We start from the raw sequence: 18702 nt of genomic DNA, 5'->3' as shown, positions 1-18702 counted from the left end.
CCAAAAGCAGATATTTTAAAGCTTTATTGAGATATAATTGCTATACAAAAAATTACAGTTATTTTATATATACGTTTTGATGAGTTTGGACATATGCATATCATATATCTGTCATCTCCAAAAAATTTCTAATGTTCTTCTGTGGGTTTTCTTTTTTGTTGTTTTCTGGGTTTGTGGGTTTTGGTTTGGTTGCTTGATTGGTCTTTTGGTGGTAAGACTACTTAGCATGAGATTTATTCTTTTAACATATTTTAAAATATTCAATATATTGTTAACTATAGGTATTATGTTGTACGACAGATCTCCAGAACTTATTCATCTTGCATAACTGAAACTTTATGCTGACTGGACAATTTCCCTATTTATTCCTCTTCCCAGCCAAGGAAATCACCATACAACTCTCTGCTTCTATGAACTTGACTTAGGCTGGTGCAAAAGGAATTTCAGTTTTGCCAATGAAAGAAATGGTAAAAACTGCAATTCCTTTTGCACCAACCTAGTATTTTTAGATACCCCATGTAAGTGAAATCATGCAATATTTGTCTTTCTGTGACTTGCTTATTTAACTTAGCATTATATCCTCTAGGTTAATCCATGTTGTCAGAAATAGTAGGATTTCATTCCAGAATTAAAATAACTGAACAAAAAGAATCATAGGTTTTTTTGTTTGAATGCATTCAACACAAGGTGTAGCAAAATGTAAGGAGATACTAACACCCATTTACAGTCAGGTAACTTCCCTATTGTCAACTTTTCTTACAAATTTCCTAATTGAACGCTTACTCACCTTCCATATATAAACTGAAAGCATTTTTTCAACTTTTTCTGAGCTCTACTTATAGACTAAAAGTAGATGATGTTCCATATATAATGTGGGGTTTCATAACCACTAGTTCCTCAGACTTTTCATTTAATCAGAAGGAGGCATTATATATTTTTCTTCGACCTGGCAACTTTTTCTTAGTACCCTCTTTCCATTCATTGTGTACTTCCCAACTTCTGGTAGATTTAAGAGAGCAAATAACCCCTTAGTATACTGTTCTTATTCACACAGACACAACATTGTCTTTTCCAACCAGGATGGAATTTCATATAACTGATTCAAGCTTTCTTACATTTCCTTAACATTTTTTTACACCACCTGTAACACAATCGACACATATACTATTTATTAATCATCCCCCTTAATGAAGCTATACATTCTAAGCCTTGGTTTTAACAACCAGACAAAATACTCTTAAAGGGATAAAATATTTCTTGTGAAAATTTCAATATATATTTTTAAATATCCTGTCTTCTAGAATAAACTTAATGTCTTTAAAGATTCAGATACGTTTTATTTTACTATAAACCGCCTTCTATTGAATATCCTTTGGCCACTTGCATGCTGAATCTCCTACCTTTCACATATCTGCTTCTTCCCATTTAAAGTCCTATAACTGAAATTCCATGTTTGCCACAGCATTTTTTGCCTGGCTGAGTTTAAATCAGCCTAGGTTTGTAAGATACTGTCACCCCTCTCTCCACATTTCCCCTTCCACAATTGTTTATATCATTCACATACAACGTTTTTGTTTTTTTGTTGTTGTTTTTTGTTTTTGTTTGGTTTGGTTTCTGGTAATCCAGGAGATAGAAAAAGAAGAAGTTTGAGTTCCAGGATAAAAACTTGCTTAAATGAAGAAAAGATTAATTGATGGAGCCTGCTGCCTTCCTGTGCCTTTGATTGAGACAAGTCCTCTGTAATTAGAGAAGTAAAAATCAAGAACAGACAGATTTTGTGAGGCTTTGGATGCAGGCTGAGCTGTTGCAGAGCTCAGGGACCCAGGATAGGTAAGGATCACCCTCCTGCCTATCCCCATGTGGAATTCAGCAATGTTCTGCCTCCCTGAGGGCAAAAGCTTTGAGAACACAGAGAGTCAATACCTGTGATACAGACACTGAACACACCATTATGGGCAGTGGGAATGGTATAACTTTGCCAAGTGGATTTTTAGTTATGCCATATGACAAGAGAGAGCTGGACTAGGTAGAGAACAACAACAAAAAAATGCATATATCCAGAGGTGATAGCAATTGACAGACATGTTATTATAGGCATTGTTTAGAACTTTGTATGAAGCCTTCTTGAGAACTACTACCAGTATATGAAGGAATACCTTGAGCAGGGTCAGCTTTACTAATTGGATCATCAAACAACCATAGTTTGATCATTAAAAATAAACGTAATCTAGGCTGAAGGTAGTGAGTTACCTCAATTGATTGTTCACAGATCAAACTCAATTCCTTATTCCATTCTTTCCCTCCTTCTCACTACTGCACTTGACTCGTCTTAAAATAAAATAATAAAATAAACAAATAAATAATAAATAAATGTAATCTAAATATTGAATCCTAATTGATGATATAATTCCAAAGTGCATAGAAGTAAAGGGTACTAATGCTGATGTCTGTAACTCACCTTGAAATGTCGAAAAAAAGTGGTTTGATGAGTGAATTGATTGATGAATAAACTCATGGATAGACTACATCTATGTAACCAAGTAAAGATAGCAAATATTAGCAATTATACAATCTTAGTACTGAGTATAGGAAATCTATTATACATTATTTATAACATTTCTATATAATGAAATCTTTCATTAAAATTTTTCTTTAAAAAAACTACTGTTATAATCACAGGCAGGTGAGGTGTGCCACATTTGGATTTAATTTCACAGGATTTAATTTCAAATCCTTTTGTCACTTGTCCTGGGAGTCAAGACTCCCACTCCAATCTCTTTTCAGACTAACTTTTGCTTGTCTTTCTTCCTCTCCCTGCAAAAGTTCTGGTTCTTTTTTACACCTTGTGCCATAATATATTCATTTAAACATTGAGCATGCTATAAATAATGAGCATCCAGAACACTGACACTACAGAGTAGGTGGTTCTCGGGATTTTCCAAGTTTGGAGATGGTTAGGACAACTTGACTCTATTGAGAAATTTTCTGAAGGCCTCCTTCACTTCCTTGTTCCTCAGGCTGTAAATGGGGGGATTTAACATGGGGATGACCCCTGTATAAAGCACAGACACTACCTGATTCTTCTCCAAAGACTGGCCCAAGTTACCTCTGAGGTTCATGAAGATGAGAGTACCAAAGAAGAGTGACACAGCAGTGAGGTGGGAGGTGCAGGTGGAGAAGGTCTTGGCCCGGCTTCCGGCAGAGGGCATCCTCACGATGGCCACGACGATAAACAGGTAGGACACCAAGATCACCACCATGGAGGCAGGGATGACAAAAATGGCGAACACAACGATCACCACTTCCTGAGTGTAGCTCTCCCCACAGGCCAGCTTTAACAGAGGAGGTAGGTCACAGAAAATAAAGTCAATCTCATTGGCTCCACAGAAGGAGAGAGTGAAGGCCGAGACTGTCCGCACCAAGGCACTGAAGAGACCAGCAACGTAAGCCCCAGCCACAAGACTCAAGCGGGCTTGCTGTGTCATGATGGTGACATAAAGCAGGGGCTGGCACACAGCCAAGTAGCGGTCATAGGCCATGAGTGCCAGGAGGTAGCAGTTGATGGAACCAAAGAAGGTGAAGAGGAAGAACTGAGCAGCACAGCATGTGTAGGATGAAACTGCCCCATGCTCCAGCATGGCCAGCATCTGGGGGACAGTGACAGATGAGTAGCAGATGTCCATGAAAGAGAGGTGACTCAGAAGGAAGTACATTGGGGTGTGGAGCCAGCGATCCATGCGGATCAGGATAATCATCCCTAAGTTCCCCAATAAGGTGATGAGATACATAAATAAAAACAAGTGGAAGAGAGGGAGTGCCCATTCAGGATATTCAGTGAATGCAATGAGGAAGAACTCAGTCACCAAGGTGAGGTTCATCTCTGCCGTGATGCCAGTGGTCCCTGAGACATGTAGAATAGGAAGCAAGTTAGGAAGCTGCAAATAGGATTTGCCTGTATTTCTAGTTTACATTTATTAAACATGTACTATGGACAAAATATGCCAGGTATGCCAGGCACAGTGGCTTGCATCTGTAATATCAGCACTTTGGGAGGCAAGGTGGATGGATCACTTGAGCCCAGGAGTTCAAGACCAGCCTAGCCAACATGGCAAAATCCTGTCTCTACTAAAAATACAAAAAAAAAAAAAAAAAAAAATTAGCCATGTATGGTTGTGCACACCTGTAATCCCAGCTACTGAGGAGACAGAGGTGCAAGAATTGTTTGGTCCTACGAGGTCGAGGCTGCAGTGAGCCAAGATATAGCACCACTGCACTCCAGCCTGGGTGACAGAACAAAAACCTCTCTCTCTCTCTCTCTCTCTCTCTCTCTCTCTCTCTCTCTCTCTGCCTCCCTCCCTCCCTCCATATATATATTTGCCAGGTGCTATATGGGGCTTCAGAGATGACTGATCTTAGCTCCTGCCATCAAGGGAGTCCTGTGGCATACAGTCATCTTAGCATATCAAGAAAACAGATGCAGTTAAACATTCTCAGAACAGGGTGCACATTCTCCCTCTATTGCTAAGTAGCTGTGTGAGCCCTGCAAGCCAGAGCCATTCAGAGCCAAAATTTCCTTATTGCTTCACTAAGTGCTGACACATAGACTCTTGCCTACCATGGGAATATCCATGTCAGGATTCTATCCCTTTTTCTCCATGACCTCAGCTCCCCCCGATATCAAATCCTTTTCAACTCTCATCTGGATTAGAACAACAGCCATGGAACTAATTGTTCTCCCTGTCTATATATTTGCTTCTTGCAAATTCTTTCTTCTCACTATGATCAGAGTGATAATTCTAAGACTCTAATTTGATCACATCTGATTCCCCTGTTAGAAATGCTGCCATGGTGCCCATCACGGAGAGGATATTTTTGGAGGGTACTTGTGATAATTTAATGCATCCATATAATTTGTAAAGATCAAATCAGAGAAATTAGATGTCCATCACCTTAAATATTCATATTTTTAATGCTCTAAATATTCAAATTATTTGCCTCTAGCTATATCAAAATATGCAAAGGATTACTGTAATCTAGGATGGGATATTAGTTAGACTCCTCCACATGTTGGACATGCCCTCCATGAGATCGTCTCTGCTTATTTCTTCATGCTCCTTTTTTGCTTCTAAGTCCTCATACCTACAGCCACAACTCACCCTCTCACACTTCTCTCCAGATGTACTGTATTACTGGCACCTTCTCTAATCTCCCCCAGGTTTCTCCTACATCTCTGAGTCTCAGCAGGACAAACCCTTTCTGCTTGAAATGCCTTCTCTTTTGCATCCTCCAAGTCCTTGTCAGCTCCTACCTACCCTACCTACAGATCTCAGCCCAGATCGCACTTTCTACAGGAAAGCTCTTTCCTGTCTGCCTTCCTTGGTCAGAGCATGTGCTCCTGGAGCTCAGCATATAGTAAGGGCTTAATATTTTCTCACGGAATAAAGTTACCAAATGATATATAAAGCATCTTGCAAAGGGAAATGTGCTATACACATGTTCAACGGATTACTTTTATTTTTGTGAAAGTGTTTAAAAACAGAAAATGCCTGAAGTCTAAGAACTCACTAAAATTGACAGTCACAAAGTTCATAAGCCATTCTTGGGTTTACACTTCTATCCTCATCCTAACAATGTACTTACTTAACAGATGGCTGTTGTCTTAATTAGAGCCTCTTCATTTACCAAATACAGTTTTATGAAAACTGATACTGCCCTTAATAACATAAAACCGATAAACACTATTCTAAATGATTTATATATTAACTCATTTAATCCTCACAACCACTACATGCAGCAGGAACTTTTCTTATACTCATTTTACAGATAGAACTGAGAAAGAAAGGGTTTAAGTATCATTCCCAAGGTTGCAGAGCTCATAAGTGGTGAAACTGCCATTAGGAACAAAACTGCACACAGACACTCTATGTAGCTTATAACAAGATTTCACTGCACCACCTGGCTATTCCAACAGCCCCTACTCAGAAGGTGTCCACCGTTAATTAAACAAACTTAAATACCAGCTCTGCAGTCTATTAATATCTGAAGGCCAATAGAGGCTTTTGAGCTAATAGTAAGTTCTTTGGCAGAGTTGTAGTGCAGCAGGATAGAAAGGACACTGGATCATCACCTTTGAAGCATGAGACTGGCAGCTATGCTCGTGTCAGACTGACCCATTGGAAAAAATGATAATTAAAGGAAATTGGATCTGATGATCTGAATGGGGCAAGAACCAAGAAAACCAGCTCAGCTTCTTCACCTGAACTCCACATCTTTACCTGGCAGGTCCTCTTCTCTCTTTGTCCACTATTTTTCCTTAATATCTAAAAGGTTATTTCTTGCCCATTGCTTGGAGATGTCCTAAGGGTTTGAGGGAAGAGTATTGTGCTGAGCATCAGGAGGTCGGTGGTTCTTGTTGCCCTCACAGACCTGCTCAGTTATAATGCTAAGCAAATCTCGGAGCCACAGTGTCCTCTGCCCTCCTACATTCGTCACACCCTTGCACACACAATGTGTCAATCAATATGGGGACAATAATAGCCTTGCGGACTGAAAGTCAATCCCTGAACCCTACCATCCTCAAGATCCTTCTAGCCAGTTCTTTTCTGCCAAAGATGCCATTTTATTCTTTTGGTTTCCAGATCTGCAAAATCTGATTAGGATGCATTCTTCACTCTGGTTTTTGTTCAATTCCAGGCAGGGACAGCCTCTTCTTGTGGGCTCCAACACAAATCTCTTTGGAGAAGGCACTAATCAATGGCTAAAGTTGTCTCTAAGAAAAGACAATTATTGCACATGTGGGTTTCTCACTAGGGACCTAGTCCCTCCCATGGGAGGAGAAAAGACTTTCTTCCCAGTTACGGTTTCTAAAGCCCTGTCGTACACTCACTGGGTGGGGTTTAAAAGGCCTGAATCCTAATTCTGCATGGTCCTTTGAGGAGTTAGATGTATCTAATTTTAATTTCTTCCATCAGAGCAATGTCAGAATATATGTCCATTGCCACCCTCACCACTGTGGCCATATCCTGGAAGAAGCGTGCTTTGGAAACACAGGACTTTGCCCCACATTATCCAGGAGGGCCAATGGGGTAGGCTACACAGTAACCTCAGCCAGAAACTCGTGTCTTCTGTTTGCCCTTTCTGGGAGTCAAGTGCCTCATTAAAATCTCTCCCTGCTTTTTCTTTAAATGCAAATGAAAACATAAGGAAAACAAAAGACTGGGATGGTGTGCACAGAGGAGAAATTGACAACTTCTTCTTGTTGGCATAGCCTTCACCAGCTCTCCACATCTTTAACACAATAGTATTGTTTTAGCCCCAAATTCATAGGCATTTTGTTACGTCATTGAATTTCAGTAAGTCTCGATTCGGAAAAAGGGAAAAAAAAAAAAAAAGAAGATAAGGAAGAACAGAATAATTGCCCTCTTTGACAATTACGATAACCAAGAGAAAATGGAACCGTGTGGTTCATTGACTTGTCACTGTGCTAAGAGTTCTAAATGAGAGAAAGAAATGTGAAATGAAGCAAAAAGACAACACAATACCCGCCTATGAGGAATATGCAGCCTAACAGGTGAAATTCTTATCCACTCTATAAGATAACAAGTACAAAACTCTTAAGCTAGCAGTCAGCAAAGTACTACGGGAATAGTAGTATTATGGGAATACTATTCCCTCTACTGTGGGAATAGTAGTAAACAAGCAAGGAGCAGGTAAGATACGAGGGCAAGATTACTTACAGGTAAGGTAAACTGGGGAGGACTTTCCAGAGGAGGTGGACTTTGACAGTTTGGACAGAAGGGAGAGTGGGAGAATTATGGGCAAAACTAAGGAAGGGGGTTAGCATGGCCAAATGCATATGGGCAGGAAAGCCCAAGGGCTACTCCAGGGACAGTGAGTGACATTGCTCCTGACCTTAAGCTTGTCTGCTACCTTCTGACTCCATTGCTTTCTCTACTGACATAATCTTTTGTTTGTATCTCTCTTTTCCCAGTTCCAAAATCTTCCAAATCCCTATCCTACTTAATCTACTGAGAGACTAAAAATTCTTTATATATTGTTAGTCTCTGCATAATAATCTAAATAGTCTGTACATAATCATCTAAACCTTTTTTTTTTTTTTTTTTTTTTTTTTGAGACAGAGTCTCACTCAGTCATCCAGGCTGGAGTACATGGCACGATCTCAGGTCATCGCAACCTTCACATTCCAGGTTCAAGCAATTCTCATGCCTCAGCCTCCCTAGCAGCTGGCATTACAGGAGTGCGCCACCATGCCCAGCTAATGTTTTGTATTTTTGGTAGAGATGGGTTTCACTGTGTTGACAAGGCTGGTCTCGAACTCCTGGGCTCAAGTGATCTGCCTGCCTCAGCCTCCCAAAGTTCTGGAATTATGTGCATGACTCACTGCACCCAGCCTTAAATCTTTAAGTTCTAAATAGTTCCAATTTAGACCTTGCATTGGAATTCCTTAAATTTCATGATGAAGATATCCTTTAAGATATTTTCCTTAACAAAGTGGAAACTTTTCTCTACTAGAGAAAAATTAAGTCAAACAAGAGTAATTATTTTTTACTTTTAACATACCAAATAGGGATTCCACAGTAATTCTGAAACCCTACCAGTAAAATATTGCTATGCCCTCCCACCCTGAGATAGAAAATATGTCTTGTTAGGCTATGAATCTGCTCCCTTGGCAGAGGGGGTGGGGGCTTAGGGGGCCGGGAAGAAGCTCTCAGCTCAGTGTTCCTTGTGGCTCTTAGAAAATACCGTAACTGTGATGATTTTTTCATACCCAAGAGAACTTTAATCCTAAATGTAAACAGCTTCTATTTTTTTACTTGTCCTTTTTAACCAGTAATTTTTTTTACCACTTATAATTTACTAGAGAGAGAGCATTATAAATTTTGTATACAATTATTGAGTCATGTGGAGAAAGTAGGGATGGTTAATGAGTACAAAATAATAGAAAGAATGAATAAGACCTAGTATTTGGTAGAACAGGGTAACTACAATCAATAATAATTTAATTGTACATGTTTAAATAATTGAAACAGTATACATGGATTGTTTGTAACATAAAGCATAAATGGTTGAGATGATGGACACCCCATTTACCCTGATGTGATTATTATGCACTGCATGCCTGTATCAAAATATCTCATGTACCCCATAAACATATACACCTACTATGTACCCACAGTTTTTTTAAAAAAATCTTACAAATATGAGTTCCAGGTCAGGCTCCCTGAGCTTGAGTCCTGGATCCATCATTTTCTGGAGCCAGGGACCTTGGGAAATATGTAAACTCTCTTAGAATTTTGACTTCCTCATCTATTAATTGGCAATAATAATGCCAACCTCAAAAAGGCATGGAGAAAAATAAAGAAAGAAAATAAAAACACTATTCCCTAACACATCCTGATATTTAGCAATCAGGATGGTGTTTCCCATGCAGTTTCCAAATTTAATTATTTTTCTGCTTCCTGTTCTGAATCTATATACGTTCAATGACATTGTTGAGCTTACAACAGCCATTACTTTAGTTAGCTATAAAACTTTCTGTCTAGATTTTAATGAATGTAGAACACACGAATAATAATTGTGAGGACACAGGAATAGTCAACATCCCTGTGCCCACTGTGTGCCAGGAAATATGCCACGCATTTCACATATAATTTCTCTCTTAAGGACAAAATTACAAATCATTCGAATGAAACATAACATTTTTATTCATATAAGGAAATATCCTCAGAGATAATGAAGAGACATCTATTATGCAATTGTCTCCTCATATTTTCATCCCATTTTGCTCTTCTCTAGTCAGTGTTAATGTTCTATGGAGGTCAGCCTTCCCTGTTGTTGTCATTACATAAGGAAATTTCAAATATTTATCAATATTTGCCACCATTAAAATATGGAATTTCTTTGTAGATATTGAGCCTCTGCCTTTCAATGCTTTTCCTAGAGCCAGACTTTATGGAAAACTTCTGGCTGGAAGATTCTCTACCTCTGGGGGCCTGGTTCCACGCATAGTATACATGAACACCTGCAAATGATAATGAGAGCCCAGATGGTTAGTACAACAGGGGAGGTTGTTGAGTGTTTTGCAGAGCTATGGAGGTAATTAGAAAAACTCGGCTTTATTAAGAGTTTTCCTCAGGGCCTCTTTTGCCATTTTTTCCTCAGCCTATAAAATTGGAACGGTCAGACTGGGGTTCACTATTGTGTAAAACATGGTCACAGCCCTCTCCCCTATAAGGGACTTGCCTACCACTGCACACATAGATCAAAGTTTTAGTCTTGACAGTCAACCCAAAGGTAGAGAAAGGTTGAGAAATCTTTGCCTAGAGACCTGATTTGCAGGTGTTTAGATGGCCTTGGTGATGAACAGGTCAGAGAACAGGATCACAACTAGTCTGGTCAGAATCATATACAGAGCAAAGAGGAAAATCAGCAGCTGCTAGAGGAGGCTATCACCCAGTTCGAGGTCAGCAGCAATGGAGGTCACAGAGAGTGAAACCAATAGATAAGGGTGCAAAAGGAGATTAAGCAGGTGAAATGTATAGGTTAGATTACATTCGTCACACCCTCTGCAATATGCAGTCACACCAGCTTCTGCCAGACATCTTGAGAGTTGTGATGGTGTCATAAAGCAGGGGTTGAGAGTCCCACAGAATAATCATAGACACATCTGAAAATCTGTTAATATCTAGTATTTCCAAAGATTATCAATTTCAGATTTCAGTCAAATAATATTCTGAGATTTTAAGCACTAGCTTCCCACCAATGAATCCCAATGCAGCCACCACCACACAGTATCCTGTGCTCCTTATAGCTATTGTTTTACCTCCATGATTCAGGAAGCAGTGATTACTTGTCATATAAAGAAAACTTTAGGACTAAAGGAACTAACTGAACTTCATCATGGACTAAAGGAACTAATTGAACTTCTGAATAGATTTTAATGTGTATTAGTTCTTTTTCATGCTGCTGATAAAGACAAACCCAACACTGGGTAATTTATAAAGAAAAAGAGGTTTAATGGACTCACAGTTCCATGTGGATGAGGAGGCCTCGTGATTATTGGAGAAAGCAAAAAGCACATCTTACGTGGTGGCAGGCAAGAGAGAAAATAAGAACCAAGTGAAAGAAGTTTCTCTTTATAAAACCATCAGATCTCATGAGACTTATTCACTACCAAGAGAACAGTATGTGGGAAGCCACCCCCATAATTCAATTATCTCCACTGCATCCCTCTCATAACACATGGGAATTAGGGTAGCTACAATTCAAGTTGAGGTTTGGGTGAGGACACAGCCAAACCATATCATAATGCATTAAAGAAATAATCATTTTGACAGCAAAACTTTTGATTGCAAGAGACACCATATAGAAGGATACAAAGTTTTCTCCAGAATTCCTGAAAATGAATCTTAATATAACAGCAATCATGAAAGACAGGAAGCAGAGAATTTGTACTATTGGGCATAAAATACATACTATGATAAACAGTTGTTTTCTTACTTGAAAAAAGATGTTATAGGTAGGCTGGAGAGAATTTCAGAGGATATCACAGTTAGATTATAGATGTTGCCTGGATCTTTAAGAAGGAGTTAATGCCCCAGTATCCCCCAAACCTGAGTGAGGCAGTCTATAAATGACACACATCCTCATCTTATTTTTAGAAGCATCTGGAAAAAGGGATACTTATGCCCCACTTTCTAGGATAATTTATGGCAAGCCATCTAGAGATTTTCTGCACCCACCATGGCAGCAAAGCAACATACCAACATAGTTGATGGGGATTTCTTTTTTTTTTTTTATTGCATTTTAGGTTTTGGGGTACATGTGATGAACATGCAAGATTGTTGCATAGGTACACACTTGGCAGTGTGGTTTGCTGCCTTCCGTCCCCTCACCTGTATCTGTCATTTCTCCCCATGCTATCTCTTCCCACTTCCCCACCCCCCCGCCCCTCCCCCATTTCCCCCCAGGAGATTTCTAAGCAGAGGGGCCAAGATAATGTCACAGAATCCTGGCAACTCTATAGGGTTCAAAAACCAAAGGAGCTTGAAGGCCATAAAAAGAGAAATGCGGAGTATATGTCTCTTAAAAGAGAATCCATGGCCTGACCATGGATGGCAGCAGCAGATGGGAGCAATGGCAATAAGAACCAGAAGAAGGGAAAAAAAAAACAGCTTTTTTTGTACAGAGGACAGTGAGAACAGAGGGAATTAGTTATACTAAATGTCCCACTCCTGATGCCAGTGTGATATGTAAAGCTTCTGAGAATTTAGATCACATCCTGTAAAAAGACGGGGACAAAAAGAAGAAGAAGGGAACAAAAAGGAGAAAACATTTTGAATTGACAGTTTAAATCCTGAATGGGCTATGTCTAAAAATGAAAGTGACTGAGTTGCCTTGGTTTGGAAAAGATTCATTTTATCTTCAGTGGAAAAGATTGAATTCAGTTAAAATCAAATTTTAAGAAGCTATTTTTGTGGCACACCTGTATTGAGACTGTAAATTATAAACCTGCTATACTTCCCAGAGTTTAAAGCAAAAAATGCCACCCGGGAGAATGAGAACCATGAAAAAGTTAAGAGGCACAAAAGATACATATCTGCTCAATAAAAGTTCTAAGAGAATGTAAAAAGAGGATGATAACATTAAAAAGAAAAAGGAGGAAATTTCTTTGAGCTTAAAAACAGATCGTAAGCCTTCAGATCCAAAGAGTCCACCAAGATTCTAATGCCAATACTGAAAAAAGCATACCTCTGGCCTCGAGGATAAAAAGAATCCATTACATGTTTCTGGAGAGGGAAAACCCATCACAACAAAGCAAATGACCTGTATGGAAACAAGACTGTCATCAAATTCCATATCTACTCTACTGAATATTGGAAGCCAGAGGAAAGAAAAATGTGTGTAAAGATTAGAGAAAATTATTCTGAATTTAGAATTTAATATCCAATCAACTATCAGTCAAATGTGTGTTAATGATACGAGACACATTGTCTGACTACAATATAAGGCACACAGAAATGAATAAAGGCTAAAAAGAGTATCAATCATTTTGACATATTAAAATGGCCTGCTCAGTTACACTTGAGATAATGTGAGGCTCATCCAGAAACTGCAAACTACTTAAAATTAATTGACATTGATATGTGCATATGAAAACCTGTGAATTGTAGCAACAACAGTTAAGGGGGACAACTAGGCCTGGAAATGCATTTATTAGACAATATGGACAACAAAAAATAAATAAAATATACACACAACCACAAGAAGCTAAAAAGAAAATTTAAAACTTTTAAGTAGAAAGTAATAATATATACAACAAAATTTTTAATGGATTTGATAAACCAGGAGCTGGCTACTTGCACTACAGTAGATAAACATATTGCCAGTCCAAAGGGAAAAAGGAGGCATTGAAAAAAACCACAAATCAATGCCACTAGACTTGATTAATGAGAAAAAACACAGTTTGTAGAGGTGATTTTAAATTATGAGAAGGAACACTTCACCCATATCAGATGAACAAAAAAATTAAATATGATCTGAAGTCACTTATATCAATATGGGTAAATCTCAAAGCCGTCATGTTGAACAAATTGCTGGCAATTTGAACATAAGAACAGTATGGCACCACAGATACCAAGTTTTTAAATAAACACAAATAAACTGTTGGTTATTCTGGAGACACAGATATGAGGTGAAAACATAAAAGTAAGTGTAGGAACGTTAACAGCAAATTCAGGGTCGTGGTTAGCTCTGCAGGAGGTCAAAAGACTAGGAGCAGAGACCGGAACACAAAGGATTTCAAGAATATCTTTACTGAGTTACTTTTGAAATCAAACACATAAAGCAAAATGTTAAGATTTGAAAAATCTGGATGGGGGGTACATGAGTGTTTATTATGTGTCAATTTTCATGGAATGTAATCTATTATTTTAATTCAAGTCCAGTGAAACTCCCAAGGAGCTTTTTGCCAAGGTTGTTTGGTTGTCGTGTTAATTGTATTGATGACTTCAATCAACAGCCTCCCTTTTGAATGCCTTTTGCAATGTGATGGTAGCTCCATCCTTCAAGAGATGGAGTCTATTTCCCCATCGTTGAATATTTGCTGGTTTTATAGCTTTATTTAATAGCTTCATTACATGCAGCTGAAGCGATGGTGTGCCATTTCAGAGACTAGGCTTCAAGACACCTTGCACACTTCTACTTCTACTTTGACTCTTGGACCTTTGCCACTGTCATGGGAACAGCTTGGGCTGGCCTGTTGGAGGATGAGATATCACATGGAGGAAAGCACAGTTGTTTCAGCCAAGGACTGCCTACAGCCAGGCAACTCTCAAATATGCAAAAAACCTAGCCAAGCTACAACCTGATCCACAATCAACTGTAGAAGCAAGAGCCTACCCAGCTAAAACCAGAAGCACTAGTCACTTTACTAGTCAATTGACCCAAAGATGCAACCGAAAAATTAAGCAATAATAAATTGCTTTTTGCTTTAAGCCAGTAAGTTATTATGGCAATAGATGACTGATATATTGATAAAACATGGCAAGCTGATTGAAAAGTTTATCTAGAACCCTAGATACATAAGAAAAGCAAATAAATTTTTTAAAAAGAAAAATAAGGTATTTTGCCCTGTCAGTTACCAAAATAAACCCAAAAGTTTCCAAAATTAAAGAAATTGAATTAAATGATGCTTTAGAGTTAAAATATATCTGTGGAACAGAAAAGTACTAAAAACAAACTCAAGCAAATATAGAAATACATGAAGCTGGGAGTGGTGGCTCACACCCGTTAATTCCATCACTTTGGGAGGCCAAGGTGGACAGATCACAAGGTCAGGAGTTTGAGACCAGTCTGGCCAACATGGTGAAACCCTGTGTCTACTAAAAACACAAAAATTAGCCAGGTGTGGTGGCAGGCACCTATAATCCCAGCTACTCAAAAGGCTGAGGCAGGAGAAGGGCAGGAGGCAGAGGTTGCAGTGAGCTAAGATTGTTCCACTGTGCTCCCAGCTGGGTGACAGAGCAAGACTCCATTTCAGGGTGGAAAAAAGAAAAATATAAAAATTAAGTGTCAAATTCAGGGGTAAAGAAACCAATAAATAGTATTTTAACACTCGACATATTATATCAAAAAATAAATTATGTGTCTGATTTGTTTCATTTAAGATAATGGCCTCCAGTTTCATCCATACTGCTGCAAATACTATATATTCTCGCTTATAAGGTGAAGCTAATAAGGAAGCCAACGTGTACACATGGACATAGAATGTAGAATACAACATGTACACAGAAAATGGAGACTTCGAAGGGTGAGGGAGTGGGAGATGGGCAGACGATGAGAATACTTAAAGGTATGATGTATGTTGTTCAGGTGATGGATACCCTAAAAGCCCTGACTTCACCACTATACAATCTATGCAGGCAACAAAATTGTACTTGCAACCCATACATTTATACAAATAAATAATGTGTGAAATCAATTACTTTTTATTTACAGAAATGGAAGAGAATTTTTTAATAACCCTACGAAAGGGAGAGAAGGGTGACAGGAAAGCTGGTGTTTTTCATCACAGAACTAAAGATGAACCTGGCCCAGGTGTTGAAGAAGCTTAAGGGAAGGACTGGCAAGTGAAGTAGCAACAGTCTGGGAATGATACTCCCGTGAAAAAGAGTGAACCAGCAAGTAAGTGACAGCATGTTGCAGTATGTGAGCTTCAGCAGTCTCCCTGTCCCGTGCAACTCCCGGTGCCATGCACCAATCTTCAGAGCATGAAAAGAATACAGTTTCTACTTCATTTCTTTCCTCCCTTCAAATCTCATGCAAAATGTCTCCTGCAGCCCACAGTGAACCAAACTATGCAAAAAATAAACTGTTGGGAAATGGGGCTCCACCTTGACTAAACACAAATCCACAAGAAATTCCCCCTCTAATCATTTATCATCAGGAAGCTGAACATGAGTACATAATCTGTCACATTCAAAGATGTCTATTGCAACATTTGTTATTGGGGAAAAATTAGAGAAATAAATTAGTGAATGCTACATAGCCTTTAATAAGAAGATACACTTGCCATTAACAAGTTACAATAGCATGCAAAATTGTGAAGTAAAATGGAAAGTTGCAGAAGATGATATAAAATATGGTACAAGTTTTGCTGAAATACAAAAAGTAAATAAATGTTTGATGAGTATAAAAAGAGTCACACAAAACTAATAGGAGTTACCTCTGGGTGAGAAAATTGGGAAACAGGTAAAAGAAGGGAGCCACTGTCCCTTTTTAAATTTGTATCTATCCTTTATTATAACAAAAATGTATTATTTTTATAATAAGAACCCCAATTAAGTCTTTAAAAGAAAGAGACTACCTAAAAATATAAATCATGGGAGTTGATAAAATGTTAACAAAGATATTTGAGAATCCTAAGCTGTGCACTCAATGTATTCAACCAGATCCCATCTATTGCAATAAATAGTAGCAATTATTATTATCATTATATGGTTAGTCCAAAGAGACTTTTTGGTGACCCACTGACTCTGCCTCTTACCTGTAAGCTAAAAGACATCAGAGAAATAATTAGCAAATACAGAGAAATCTGGGTAGCAGTTAATCATTTTCCTGTGCTGAATAAACAGCAGAATTCCTTTGTTCAGTGTGGTAACTTTCAAAGGCACATAATTTTGTAAATGTCAAATCTTCAGATGATGGAATTTCCCAAAAGATGTGCTCACCGAGTTACTTGGGAGCAGGGAATGTCCCTAAAGCATTACTCAATCCAGTGCCTGGGGTCAAAGAACATATTTTAATCCCTCCTTGGCACTGCTAACGACACCTGGCCCCTTCAGTCAACAAATACTCATTTGCTTTCCACCAAGTGTCAGGTAGTGGACTGGAAGTGCGGGAAACAGCAGTGAGCAAGTTTCACATGGATCCTGCCCTATTGAAACCTTTAAGGCCCATTGGGGGAAAACAGACATCAAACAAGTAACAATAAGTGGTTTGTGTGTTTCAAAAAACAGCAGAGAGGGTACTGCAGGAGCAAACAATTAGGCAACTCAGTCTATTTGGGGAATCAAAGAACAGCCCAGTAATGTCCACAGAATTTATTAGAGGGCTCTGAATGTGGGAAAGACTATTGCCTAAACAGTCCCTTCACAAAAGGGATCAAGGAGTCATGAAGCCACAGGAGGTAGGTAATATTAAATGATTAGGGACAGTTTTAAATAGAACTCCTGGAAGAAACGCAAGTTATCTTTCACTCCGTAGGCATTAAGCATGTGTTAGATGCCAGGAACTATGATGTATGTGTCTAACTTGCAGGAGTACATTGACTCACTTGTCATTCAGTCCACGAATATTTACTGGGCACTTACTATCCTCCAGAGACTGCTTTAGGCGCAGAGGACACAGCAGAGAACCCTACTCTTATGAACTTGAATTCTTGTGGGGTGACAAAATAACACAAAAGGAAAACATATATCAGATGAGATGTGCTATACAGAAAGATACAGCAGAAAAAGGAAGTTAGGGAGGTTGTTTGCTATTTTAAGTAGGGTGATCAGAGAAAGACTCATTAAAAGGTGATAGTTGAACAAAGATTTGAAGGAATCATGAGAGCAAGTTATACAGACATGTGAAGGAATGGCATTCTAGCAGAGACAACATCTGAGCAGATGTAAGGGCCCTGAGGCGGGACCATGCCTGGTGTGTTCAGAGGACAGCAAGGAGTTCAGAGTCTACCAGAAAAAAGCAAGCATACAACAAAAGAATTATTTTATTATTCAACTTGACAAGTGATAATGTAAGAATTTTTGCTAATTAATTAAGAGCAGCCATGGCAAAATTCTACTGTTGGACTACCAAGAGAATGTTTGATATTGCTGAAAACACCTTGGCAGCAAGACCAATGTGAAAGAGTCACTGTGCACATAACAAGTAAAAAAAGGTTTGTTTTGGTAGCATTGGGATGGGTGTGGACCAGATGAACCTGATCGGTTTCCTCACCTGAAACCCATCTCACCTTTCCCTGAAGAATCTCTTTCCCTCGTTCATTGTTCTCTCTGTGCTCAAGAGCTCTGCCCTTTCACTGATTATGTAGAAAAGGAGCACTGCATGGGCAATCAGCCCCTGGTTCTTCATTCCCACCCCCTGCCCCATTCGCCGACACCATCCTTGACTAGCTGTGTGGTCCCAGGTAAGTCTCTTATCACTCTGAGCTTCCAGATCATCTGTTTTTCTTCTCAACTCCTCAAAACAATATGAAATAATCATAATTTAGCCACCTAAAGACAGGAAGCTGGAAGGATTTAATTTTATCATTCTCTTCTCCTCCTCTTTCCCTTCCCGTAAATCCCTACATGCAAGTGGAGGCAAGAAGGGGGAATAGCCTCTGTCTGCGGGTTTTGGCTCCAGCATAAGACCTGACTAGTTTGTTCTACCCCAGCACTGTCACAGCCAGTCCATGGCCAGTTTATTGCTGATAGCGGGGTTATTTACATGCAAATAGCACCTTTCATATAGGAATAGAGAGGTTTCTCTTCCATCTCCATTTCTAAATGTCATACACCATTCTTGGGCCATCACTAAGTATGGTTAAGGGAGCCTGAATTCTACTTCTGGCTTGTCCCAAGAGGAATCATCTATCTTTCAAGGTCAGCTTCCTCTGTCAGAATAATGTCATGA

The 18702-nt window shown here is 39.0% G+C and overlaps 1 protein-coding gene across 1 annotated transcript; it reads right to left on the bottom strand.

The window, feature by feature from the left end:
* Positions 1 to 2954: 2954 nt before the first annotated feature.
* Positions 2955 to 18177, bottom strand: LOC101029498 (olfactory receptor 9Q1). The gene is made up of 2 exons (XM_003920146.3): positions 18041 to 18177; positions 2955 to 3960 (listed from the first exon to the last, which is right to left on the bottom strand). Exons 1-2 carry the CDS (start codon positions 18175 to 18177, stop codon positions 2955 to 2957), a joined length of 1143 nt encoding a protein of 380 aa, XP_003920195.3.
* Between the last annotated feature and the right edge of the window lie 525 nt (positions 18178 to 18702).

This window comes from Saimiri boliviensis, chromosome 6 (assembly GCF_048565385.1).
Source record: "Saimiri boliviensis isolate mSaiBol1 chromosome 6, mSaiBol1.pri, whole genome shotgun sequence".
NCBI lineage: Eukaryota > Metazoa > Chordata > Mammalia > Primates > Cebidae > Saimiri > Saimiri boliviensis.
Note: the sequence above shows the minus strand (reverse complement) of the source record. Positions and strands in the feature narration are given on the sequence as shown.

Bases quoted from the DNA above. Each gene is read 5' to 3' on its own strand.
- LOC101029498 (XM_003920146.3), bottom strand. From the start codon at position 18,177: ATGGGGCAGGGGGTGGGAATGAAGAACCAGGGGCTGATTGCCCATGCA. The intron at 3,961-18,040 runs GTGAGATGGGTT...AATGTAAACTAG, and splicing joins AAGAGATTCTTCAGGGAAAG to AAATACAGGCAAATCCTATT.